General features: G+C 42.7%; 1 protein-coding gene across 1 annotated transcript in view; it reads right to left on the bottom strand.

The window, feature by feature from the left end:
• Positions 1-10,196, bottom strand: part of macrod1 (mono-ADP ribosylhydrolase 1) — a 219,377-nt gene extending 209,181 nt beyond the window's left edge. Inside the window, exons 1-3 of the mRNA XM_060928074.1 lie at positions 9,744-10,196; positions 6,531-6,626; positions 2,195-2,305 (exon numbers count right to left, since the gene is read on the bottom strand). Coding sequence (XP_060784057.1) covers positions 2,195-2,305; positions 6,531-6,626; positions 9,744-10,029 — 493 coding nt within the window. The 5' untranslated portion in view covers positions 10,030-10,196. The remainder of the gene's footprint in view (positions 1-2,194; positions 2,306-6,530; positions 6,627-9,743) is intronic.
• Positions 10,197-12,697: the final 2,501 nt, after the last annotated feature.

Here is a 12,697-nt window from a genome sequence, read left to right as displayed (position 1 = left end):
CCCTCATCTGAGACCTGCACTTGTCTTTTCCTTGGTTTTCATGCATCTCTTTTTAATAGGCTTCCATTGATTTTTGGCCCCATTCCAATGAATGGAGTTTTGCTCAGTAACACTTCACCACACATCCGCCAAACTTCATATGGCACCTCAGGCCAAATCACCCATCACACACACGATATCGGTTCTGACCCGCACTCGTCTTTGTCTTGCCTTTCATCCGTCCATTTTTTCTCCATTTTGCCGCTAATCACTGGAAGCTTAACTGAGTAATTCCTCCCTTCCCCCATACGTGATGATGCATTTGGCAAGGATCTGCTCATTTGAGACTTTGACAGCAAATCAACTTCAACTCAATGGCCACTTTATTAGGAATACTTACACGCACACACGATAGCAATTAGCATATAAGCATTCACGTGTTACCATGTTACCCATTACGATATCATGCCTGCTGTTAGCATGTTCACCATTAGCATGTTATCATGAGAGCTGTTAACATGTTAGGATTAGCATGGTAGCATGCAGAGTTCGCATGTTTGCTGTTAGCAAGTTTGCCTGAGCATGTTAGCATGCTAACTGTTAGCATGTTAGCTGTTAACATGTCACCCTCAGTGTGTTAGCATGCTAAAAGTTAACATACTAGCCATTAGCATGTTAGTCTGTTAGCTGTTAGCATGATAGCTGTCAGCATAACCTTCAAGTGTTCGAATTTTAACAAATAGCATGTTAATCAAGCCCTGTGATGACCTGGCGACTTGTCCAGGGTGTACCCCGCCTTTCGCCCGTAGTCAACTGGGATAGGCTCCAGCTTGCCTGCGACCCTGTAGAACAGGATAAAGCGGCTAGAGATAATGAGATGAGATGTTAATCATTAGCATGTTAGAATGCTAGCTGTTAGCATGTTATCTATTAGCATGTTAATATGCTGTTAGCATGTTAGTATGCTAACTGTTAGCATGCTAGTTGTTAGCATGCTGGCATTAGCATGTTGGCATGATAGCTGTTCTGCTACAGCTCAGCAAGCACACTTTGCATTTTCTCTGTGGAAATGCAGTCTAGTTACCATTGCTAGTTTTAGGTAGCTTAGAAACCGGCTCTTCCATTATTGCTGTTTCTTCCACGTTTTCCTGATGATGTGTTCTAGAAACGGCGCACGAAAACAGCTTCGAAGCCACAAAATGCAACTTTGATGGAGAAAAACATATAATAAATTGTTTACCTCTCTTCACGTCGAAAGGAGGAGGAAAGTTTCGCTTGTTTTGACATGGCGAATTATTAACACGAGGAAATACTTGTAATTCGCAACTAAAAAGACTGCAGCTACACTGGCAGCTTGACCATACTTTCTAGTGCGATCGAGTTGTGCTTGCGCAGAACTGTCTCAGTCCTGTGCACCTTGGCTTGTGCACCTGAAGGTGCACCTCCTGCGCACGCACCTAACGAGCTCCGGCACGCGCGCCGTTAACAAAGAACACCGGTCTTTAATCAATTAACTATGTTTGGGCTATTTAAAGACTGCGCCCATGCAAGGACAATGCAAAGTATTACGCCGCGTCTAGTGTGCCTTACTGAGCCTTGTTTCCTGTCCCTGTTCTTGTTGGCCTCCTGGTTTTTCGACTCCTGTTTCTCATCCCTTGATCTTGTATAGTTTTGCCTCTGATATTCTGTCCGCGCCTCGGTTGACCTCCTGCCGGTTTCCTCGATTACGACTTTGCCCGCTGTTTCAGACTGTTTGCCTGTTGTGTGCATTTCACACACTTTATGTTCATATCGCACTGTGTATTATTTAACATATCTGCATTTCCAGCCGCCTCTCCCGCACACACTCTGACAAACTGGGTTTTCACGCCCAAACCACAGGAAGTCTATACAAGGTTATAGAAACCCTAATGAGGCTGAGGTGACAATCTAGTTTAAAAAAAAAAAAATGTCAGAAAAATTAGTGGGCGCTTTTCTAATATTCTTATGCGGCTACTGAAAAACTGTATGGTCCGACAAAGGGGGGGGGGTCGTCACAGGCACCTCAGGCCCCCCCCAGCTACGCCCCTGATATATAACTAATGGGTTTATACTATTAATTTTCTGTCCAACTGTCACAGACAAAAAGCCTCTGAACTGATGCTCCAGCCATAGCAGGTCTAAGCATGTACTATATGAGGCAGACCATGATTTTATTTCAGTGCATAATCCTCACCTGCATTGGCAATTGCATCTATCTCCAGTTTGGTGATGTCACCTCGGAAGAGAGAGATCTTCTGATTCAGTTCCTCATTGGCTTTGTAAAGAGGCTTAACAGACGCGGCACCTAGTCGCCAAAAAGGGGGGGAAAATGTTCAGTGTGATAAAATGGAAATATTCAGAAAAGGCTCTGTAATGCAGTAACACATCCTAACACAGAGAACCCAGGCACCGTGTTCAAAACTGCACATTTCAAAATAACAGGTTCTCAAGACAGTGCACTGCTTAGGGGTTCCTGTGGTTAAGGACATGTGGTGAGAGACGTTGACAGAATCAGAACCAAGTCTATCTATCGCTCACATTATATACCATATACGGTACTCTATGTCAGGTACATTCACAGACAGGCCCCAGGGAGCACTTGGATCACCTGCCTCCAGACTGTACAGGTGCTTTCCTTTATTATTACTTGCAAGCTATAAAACCCATGGGTAGCTCAAGAACCAAACTAGAGTACAGTGGTGCTTGGAAGTTTGTGAACCCTTTAGAGTTTTCCATATTACTGCATAAATATGACCTAAAACACCATCAGATTTTCACACAAGTCCTAAAAGTAGATAAAGAGAACCCAGTTAAACAAACGAGACAAAAATATTAAACTTGGTCATTTGTTTATTGAGGAAAATGACCTAATACATATCTGCGAGTGGCAAAAGTATGTGAACCTCTAGGATTAGCAGATAATTTGAAGGTGAAATTAGAGTCAGGTGTTTTCAATCAGTGGGATGACAATCAGGTGTGAGTCGGCACCCTGTTTTATTTAAAGAACAGGGATCTATCAAAGTCTGATCTTCACAACACGTTTGTGGAAGTGTATCATGGCACAAACAAAGGAGATTTCTGAGGACCTCAGAAAAAGCATTGTTGATGCTCATCAGGCTGGAAAAGGTTACAAAACCATCTCTAAAGTGTTTGGACTCCACCAATCCACAGTCAGACAGATTGTGTACAAATGGAGGAAATTCAAGACCATTGTTACCCTCCCCAGGAGTGGTCAACCAACAAAGATCACTTCAGGAGCAAGGCGTGTAATAGTCGGCGAGGTCACAAAGGACCCCAGGGTAACTTCTAAGCAACTGAAGGCCTCTCTCACATTGGCTAATGTTAATGTTCATGAGTCCACCAGCAGGAGAACACTGAACAACAGTGGTGTGCATGGCAGGGTTGCAAGGAGAAAGCCACTGCTCTCCAAAAAGAACATTGCTGCTCGTCTGCAGTTTACTAAAGATCATGTGGACAAGCCAGAAGGTTATTGAAAAAATGTTTTGTGGACGGATGAGACCAAAATCGAACTTTTTAGTTTAAATGAAAAGTGTTATGTTTGGAGAAAGGAAAACACTGCATTCCAGCATAAGAACCTTATCCCATCTGTGAAACATGGTGATGGTAGCATCATGGTTTGGGCCTGTTTTGCTGCATCTGGGCCAGGACGGCTTGCTATCATTGATGGACCAATGAGTTCTGAATTATACCAGCGAATTCTAAAGGAAAATGTCAGGACATCTGTCCATGAACTGAATCTCAAGAGAAGGTGGGTCATGCAGCAAGACAACGACCCTAAGCACACAAGTCGTTCTACCAAAGAATGGTTAAAGAAGAATAAAGTTAATGTTTTGGAATGGCCAAGTCAAAGTCCTGACCTTAATCCAATCGAAATGTTGTGGAAGGACCTGAAGCGAGCAGTTCATGTGAGGAAACCCACCAACATCCCAGAGTTGAAGCTGTTCTGTACGGAGGAATGGGCTAAAATTCCTTCAAGCCGGTGTGCAGGACTGATCAACAGTTACCGCAAACGTTTAGTTGCAGTTATTGCTGCACAAGGGGGTCACGCCAGATACTGAAAGCAAAGGTTCACATACTCTCTTGCCACTCACAGATATGTAATATTGGATCATTTTCCTCAATAAATAAATGACCAAATATAATATTTGTCTCATTTGTTTAACTGGGTTCTCTTTATCTACTTTTAGGACTTGTGTGAAAATCTGATGATGTTTTAGGTCATATTTATGCAGAAATATAGAGAATTCTAAAGGGTTCATAAACTTTCAAGCACCACTGTAGTACCAGAAGCCCGAGGTAGGGGAATGTATTACCTCTAACTTCATACAGTACTATTGCAACATGTAAAAGATAAAGATATGCAGCTGTGTCATCTCTGAGTATAATACTGTATTATGCATGCAATGAAATCAGCTAGTATACCATGCACGCTTGTAAGTTCATGTTGCTTGCTTTGTTCTTACACACAGGGCAACAATATTCCATTCTCTGTTCAACTAGCAACATAACATTGGATATAATTTCACACAGGTTTATCATGATAATGTGTGTAGTGTGCAGCAAAACGATTACAACCTAACTAGCATATTACTGATGATCAATTTCATTGAGGTGACATCATAAAGGCTCTCTGTGATTGCACTGGCTAAGCTCTGAGCTTAGTAAGAGGAATTTACAATCCTACGGTACAGGCTAACTTAAAAGATGTCTGTATTATGGAGATATTCTGTATCTTTTGTGATATGTTGAGTCTTTTGGGGTGTCATATGCCTGAAATTAGTCAAGGAGCTTGTAATTCAGGGGCACTTCTGAAATATTCTGGAGCACCAGTGGGCACCCTTACTGAAAATGTCTGTTACTGTGAATAGTTAAGTGAGCAGAAGATGAACTGATCACCGAAAGGCATAAAGGTAAAGACGACATTTCTTTTCAGCGTTTTCTGCAAGATCTGTGTATTATTTTTGTTTTGTACAACTGGAGAGTGAAAAAAGAAAAGGAACACCATGCAAAAGCTTGGGCACCCCAATACATTTGAGTTCTCAGGTAACTTTTACCAAGGTTCCAGACCTTAATTAGCTTATTGAGCTGTGGCTTGTTCAAATTCTTCATTAGGAAAGGTCAGATGATGCAGATTTCAAAGCTGTATAAATTCTCTGACACCTCAAACTTGTCCCGAAAATCAACAGCCATGGGCTCCTCTAAGCAACTCCCTCGCATTCTGAATAATGAAATAATTGATGCTCACAAAGCAGGAGAAAGCTACAAGAACGTAGCAAAATGTTTTCAGGTAGCTGTTTCCTCAGATCGTAATGTTATTAAGAAATGGAAGTTAACAGAAACAGTGGAGATCAAGGTGAGGTCTGGAAGATGAAGAAAACTTTCTGAAAGAACTGCTCGTTGGATTGCTAGAAAGGCAAATAAAAACCCCTGTTTGACTGCAAAAGACCTTCAGAAAGATTTAGCAGACCCTGGAGTGGTGGTGCACTGTTCTACTATGCAGCGACACCTGAACAAATATGACCTTCATGGAAGAGTCATCAGAAGAAAACCGTTCCTGCGTCCTAGCCATAAAATTCAGCATCTGAAGTTTGCAAATGAACATCTAAATAAGCCTGATGCATTTTGGAAACAAGTCCTGTGGACTGATGAAATCAAAATAGAACTTTTTGGCCACAATGTGCAAAGGTATGTTTGGAGAAAAAAGGGTGCCAAATTCCAGGAAAAGAACACCTCTCCAACTCTGAAGCATGGGTGTGGATCGATCATGCTTTGGGGTTGTGTTGCAGCCAGTGGCACAGGGCATGTTTCACTGGTCGAGGGAAGAATGGATTCAAATAAATACCAGCAAATTCTGGAAGCAAACAATCACACCATCTGTAAAAAAGTTGAAGTTAAAAAGAGGATGGGTCCTACAATAAGACGATGATCCAAAACACACCTCAAAATCTACAATGGAATACCTCAAGAGGCACAAGCTGAAGGTTTTGCCCGGGCCCTCACAGTCCCCTGACCTAAACATCATTGAAAATCTGTGGATAGATCTCAAAAGAGCAGTGCATGCAAGACAACCCAAGAAACTTGTAGAACTGGAAGCTTTTTGGAAGGACGAAGGTGTGTGAAAATCCCCCAGGTAAGAACTGAAAGATTATTAGCTGACTACAAAAAGCGTTTACAAGCTGTGATACTTGCCAAAGGGGGTGTTACTAGGTACTAACCATGCAGGGTGCCCAAACTTTTGCTTCGGGCCCTTTTCCTTTTTTGTCATTTTGAAAATGTAAAAGATGAAAATAAAAAAAATTGATTTTGCTTAAAATATAAAGGGAATGAGTCATCTTTAACTTTATGCCTTTTGGAGATCATTTCATCTTCAACTTGCTTAACTGTTCACAGTAACAGCAATTTTGACCAGGGGTGCCCAAACTTTTGCATACCACTGTATATGCGGAGGTGGGGGATTGTAACTTTACCACTAGGCACTAAACAGTATCGTCATGAGCTAGATAGCCTACCCGAGTGCTTCCAGACTGGAACCTGATCCAGGGAGATGTAGTCCGTAGTCCTGTATACCTCTCTCCTCTCCTTCACAGTCATGGACAGAAGTTTTTCTAATATAAACACGCAAGAAAAATGTGTGAGACAGTAAGTCACAAAACACATACCACAACACACACAAATTATAGATAAACCAAGGTTGCTGGGTCATATAATGCAAATTATAAGATCAGAACAGTGTATATGGCCACATTTGAATTTTTTTTTCTCTGAATCAATGCTAATAAGCTTTCATCTCATCTCATTATCTCTAGCCGCTTTATCCTTCTACAGGGTCACAGGCGAGCTGGAGCCTATCCCAGCTGGCTACGGGCGAAAGGCGGGGTACACCCTGGACAAGTCGCCAGGTCATCACAGGGCTGACACATAGACACAGACAACCATTCACACTCACATTCACACCTACGGTCAATTTAGAGTCACCAGTTAACCTAACCTGCATGTCTTTGGACTGTGGGGGAAACCGGAGCACCCGGAGGAAACCCACGCGGACACGGGGAGAACATGCAAACTCCACACAGAAAGGCCCTCGCCGGCCATGGGGCTCGAACCCGGACCTTCTTGCTGTGAAGCGACAACGCTAATCACTACACCACCATACCGCCTCACCATACAAGGTGTTATTGATATTTTAACAAGATTGTATGGTGACAGACGGATTAATGGCTCAGTGTAAATACAAAGTTGGCTGGCAGGAGAAAAGGTAACTGAATGAAGGATAAATCAAAAGTGAAATATCTGTGCTTTTGTTTTCTTTGCTTCTTGTGTACAAGTTACTGTATACTCTGGAAAAAATTACAGCTTGGGCTACCAGCTGCACAAACATAGTCGGAATTGATTAATCATTGCCAGTTCGTAGGCTGTATTCCAGCTTTCTTATAACTGACTAAATTGATCTAGAAATGTTTGATATTTTGGTGCAGTGGATCACATTGTCACCTCACCTCACGCCAGGACCTCAAGTCAACCCTGAGCTTGGGTTACTGTCAATGTGGAGTGTTGTATGATTTTGCTCAGTGTGTGTGTGGTGGCCTGCCTGGGATTGCCTCCAGATCCACTACAACCCTAACTAGGACAAATTGCATGAATAAAAATAGATGCATGAATAAATAGCTTGTCTATGATGGAGCATGAATAGTGATACTTTCTACCAATGCTTACAAAAGCTGGGAAAGACTGGCTATCAGTTTGACCAGTTTGGATTGTGTTGTGGCAGCTGGTCAGCCCAAGTTGGAGTGTAAACATTGCTTTAATAGATAAATAATAGGGTGCATCAGTTGCCCTCACTTTCATAAAATCTGATGCATTTTTGTTTGGGTGTTCCTTTTCACCAATAAAGACATCCTGTAAAATTTTTTGACCATATTCAAAAGTCTAAACGGTGGCACCATGAGGTTCATTTTTTGCCAAAAAACCGCTTATTTTTTGTTTTCGCGTAAGGTTTGAATCACAATGTTGGACTCCATTTATTGATTTCTTGTGACCCAGAGATCATGTTAAGAACCTTTGCAAGGGATTGAGAAGCATTAATGTGATTCATAATACATTTGTATTGTTTAAAAGTAGTTGAACAATGATTCAATGAACAGCTAAAACTCAAACTGTGCTTGATAATATATTCAGAATATGTACACTACCGTTCAAAAGTTTGGGGTCACCCAGACAATTTTGTGTTTTCCATGAAAAGTCACACTTTTATTTACCACCATAAGTTGTAAAATGAATAGAAAATATAGTCAAGACATTCTTCTAGCCATTTTGAGCATTTAATCGACCCCACAAATGTGATGCTCCAGAAACTCAATCTGCTCAAAGGAAGGTCAGTTTTATAGCTTCTCTAAAGAGCTCAACTGTTTTCAGCTGTGCTAACATGATTGTACAAGGGTTTTCTAATCATCCATTAGCCTTCTGAGGCAATGAGCAAACACATTGTACCATTAGAACACTGGAGTGAGAGTTGCTGGAAATGGGCCTCTATACACCTATGGAGATATTGCACCAAAAACCAGACATTTGCAGCTAGAATAGTCATTTACCACATTAGCAATGTATAGAGTGGATTTCTGATTAGTTTAAAGTGATCTTCATTGAAAAGAACAGTGCTTTTCTTTCAAAAATAAGGACATTTCAAAGTGACCCCAAACTTTTGAATGGTAGTGTACTAAAAATGTGTATCTAAGATATTTGGTATACTCTATAAGGTGCCATAATGTTTCATGAAAAGTGATCAAAATTTTGTCATAAAATAGCAGCTTTTTCCATCACTTTGAGCTCCTGGTGCCACCATTAAACTTTTGAATTTTGTCAAAATATTTCACCCAGTGTGTTTTCTAACGAAAAAGGAACATAAAAACAAAAATGCATCATGATCGGAGGCACTTTTCATTTTTAGGGGGCAACTGATGCACCCTAATGGACAGATATCCTGACATTTTCCTTTAGAATTCGCTGGTATAATTCAGAATTCATCGTTCCATCAACGACGGCAAGCCGTCCTGGCCCAGATGCAGCAAAACAGGCCCAAACCATGATACTACCATCACCATGTTTCACAGATGGAATAAGGTTCTTATGCTGGAATGCACTGTTTTCCTTTCTTCAAACATAACGCTTTTCATTTAAACCAAAAAGTTCGATTTTGGTCTCATCCGTCCACAAAACATTTTTCCAATAGCCTTCTGGCTTGTCCACATGATCTTTAGCAAACTGCAGATGAGCAGCAATGTTCTTTTTGGAGAGCAGTGGCTTTCTCCTTGCAACCCTGCCATGCACACCATTGTTGTTCAGTGTTCTACTGATGGTGGACTCATGAACATTAGTCAATGTGAGAGAGGCCTTCAGTTGCTTAGAAGTTACCCTGGGGTCCTTTGTGACCTCGCCGACTATTACACGCCTTGCTCTTGGAGTGATCAAAAAATCATCATGATCAGAGGAACTTTTCATTGTTAGGGGGCAACTGATGCACCCTAATGAACAACACTATTTTGAAAAGCAACAGTCTGCACCCCAGGACTGTCCAAATGATGCACTTCAAGGGCAATAAAAGCAGCGTCACTACTTTAAATAAGTTTACTTCCGTATTTGACACTTCGAGCAAGTTTTATTTCTAATCACTAAAGGGGCGTGTCTGAGAGCTGGTCAGCTGACCTGACCGCAGCAGAGGAACTCACTTTTCGCTTCTCTCCAGTCACTTTTGTCCGAGTCTAAGCTGAAAGGTGCGCACGCGGCCATGGCGCAAACTGCGCTCGTGCTCAGCACAGCGGCGGACACACCTGCAGCTCCGAGCAGCCGCGCGACCGAGCGCTTCCGGCGGAAGCCGCCGTGCTTCGAGCACGCGGCTAGATTTACACCCTGGCGCGCGCGCAGCGGCGAATCAATCACACTGAAGTTCACAACGCGCGAGAGCTTCTGCGTTTGCAAAGCGCGAGCCGTGAGTTTGGCTCTATAAAACGCCATCACCGAAAACTAGCGACAGCGCGTTCGCACTTTCACTTCCGGTCTGCTTTAAACTGTGTTATTTGTCCTTTTTTATTTTTTATCCCCCTCCTAAAGCTTGCATTCGTAAAAGGACAAAGCGAAAGTATATCCTCCTTTAGGTTTGCACAGCGCCTACCACTGGAACGTACCATAAATAAAATAAAATAAGGGGTGTCAACTTCACATGACCAGAGATTTCTAGGTGTCTTATTATCCCACACTGCCGCCTAGTGGTCAGTCCATTCAGCTCCATTCTTTGATACTAATATTACACTGGGGAACACAGTTTTTGTTGAGTTACAGTAGGTCTGACAGCTGTTTTTAACTAATTTTTGGATGCGGAATCCAAAACTGATCTCAGTTTTTCTCTATCACGTCAAGTTTTTGAACTATAGGATCCCCGTTTTCTTAAAAAATATGAAAAATACTGTATGTGCTTGTTTATAAAAATTTACAAATATTGACATACAATGAAATATGAAAGAAACAGGCATGACTGCAATGTTTATTTAACACTTATGTTTTTACAAAGGATATGGCTACTTTTATTATTATTATTATTATTATTATTATTAATAGTAGCAACAATAATTGAAGGTAGCGGTAGCAATATTAATAATGCATCATTAAATCAATTACTGTTATATACTATGATCATTAGAATCTGTTAATTTCTGTACTAATAATAATAGGTAGGAACATTACGTATCTTATTAATCATGTATCAGTAATGATTATTTTTCTATGCTGACTAGAATACATGATCTCATCTCATTATCTCTAGCCGCTTTATCCTGTTCTCCAGGGTCGCAGGCAAGCTGGAGCCTATCCCAGCTGACTACGGGCGAAAGGCGGGGTACACCCTGGACAAGTCGCCAGGTCATCACAGGGCTGACACACAGACACAGACAACCATTCACACTCACATTCACACCTACAGTCAATTTAGAGTCACCAGTTAACCTAACCTGCATGTCTTTGGACTGTGGGGGAAACCGGAGCACCCGGAGGAAACCCACGCGGACAACATGCAAACTCTGCACAGAAAGGCCCTCACCGGCCCCGGGGCTCGAACCCAGGACCTTCTTGCTGTGAGGTGACAGCGCTAACCACTACACCACCGTGCCGCCTAGAATACATGATGATTTCAATAATAATAAAAAGTTAGCGGTAGAAACATGTAGATTAATAATGTATCAATATATCAATAATGATTGTTATAGGCTGGCACGGTGGTGTAGTGGTTAGCACTGTCGCCTCACAGCAAGAAGGTCCTGGGTTCGAGCCCCGGGGCCGGCGAGGGCCTTTCTGTGTGGAGTTTGCATGTTCTCCCCGTGTCCGCGTGGGTTTCCTCCGGGTGCTCCGGTTTCCCCCACAGTCCAAAGACATGCAGGTTAGGTTAACTGGTGACTCTAAATTGACCGTAGGTGTGAATGTGAGTGTGAATGGTTGTCTGTGTCTATGTGTCAGCCCTGTGATGACCTGGCGACTTGTCCAGGGTGTACCCCGCCTTTCGCCTGTAGTCAGCTGGGATAGGCTCCAGCTTGCCTGCGACCCTGTAAAACAGGATAAAGCGGCTAGAGATAATGAGATGAGATGGCTACTGTAATTATAATTGTGTGCAAGAAGAAACCTTTATTCGTCACATGCACACTTCAAGCACAGTGAAATTCATCCTCTGCATTTAACCTATCTGAAGCAGTCAACACACGCACACACGCAGAGTAGTGGGCAGCCACACCAGAGCGCCCGGGGAGCAGTCAGGGGTTCGGTACCTTGCTCAAGGGCACCTCAGCCCAAGGCCGCCCCATGTTAACCTAACTGTATGTCTTTGGATTGTGGGGGAAACCCACGCAGACACGGGGAGAACATGCAAACTCCACACAGAAAGGCCCTCGCTGGCCGCTGGGTTCGAACCCAGAACCTTCTTGCTGTGAGGCGACCGTGCTAACCACTACACCACCGTGCCGCCTGTGCAAGTAGTTAAGGTAAAAATTTACGTTTATAGCTCTTTCTGGAGTGTTCAACTTGAGGACTATCGCGTTTGATGCTCCAACAATAGTCAGCCATCAGATGTACATCCCATCTACCCTGATAACGCTCTTCCATAACCTTCAAATAGTCTTACTACAGTGGAATTTTGCTTATCTGGAGGGTAAGCTGTGGAGAAAAAACTTGACGTGCTAGAAAAAAACTGACTGCAATTTTGGAATCAGCATGCCAATTTTAGTTTTAATCAGCATAAAAATCTAACTCAACAGAAAATTTTTTCTAATTGTTCCCCAGTGTTATCAATATTTTTTGCAGCAGGTTTTACATTAAAACAGTGATTCAAGATCGTGGTGTAGTGGTTAGCACGGTCACCTCACAGCAAGAAGGTCCAGGTTCAAGCCCAGCAGCCGTCGAGGGCCTTTCTGTGTGGAGTTTGCATGTTCTCCCTGTGTCTGCGTGGGTTTCCTCCACAGTCCCAAGACATGCAGTTAGGTTGACGGGGGGGCGGCCTTGGGCTGAGGTGCCCTTGAGCAAGGTGCCTAACCCCTGACTGCTCCCCGGGCGCTGTAGTGTGGCTGCCCACTGCTCTGGGTGTGTGTGCGTGTGTTCACTGCTTCAGATGGGTTAAATGCAGAGGATGAATCTCACTGTGCTT

Source organism: Neoarius graeffei, chromosome 8, assembly GCF_027579695.1.
Source record: "Neoarius graeffei isolate fNeoGra1 chromosome 8, fNeoGra1.pri, whole genome shotgun sequence".
In the NCBI taxonomy this organism is placed as follows: Eukaryota; Metazoa; Chordata; class Actinopteri; order Siluriformes; family Ariidae; genus Neoarius; species Neoarius graeffei.
Note: the sequence above shows the minus strand (reverse complement) of the source record. Positions and strands in the feature narration are given on the sequence as shown.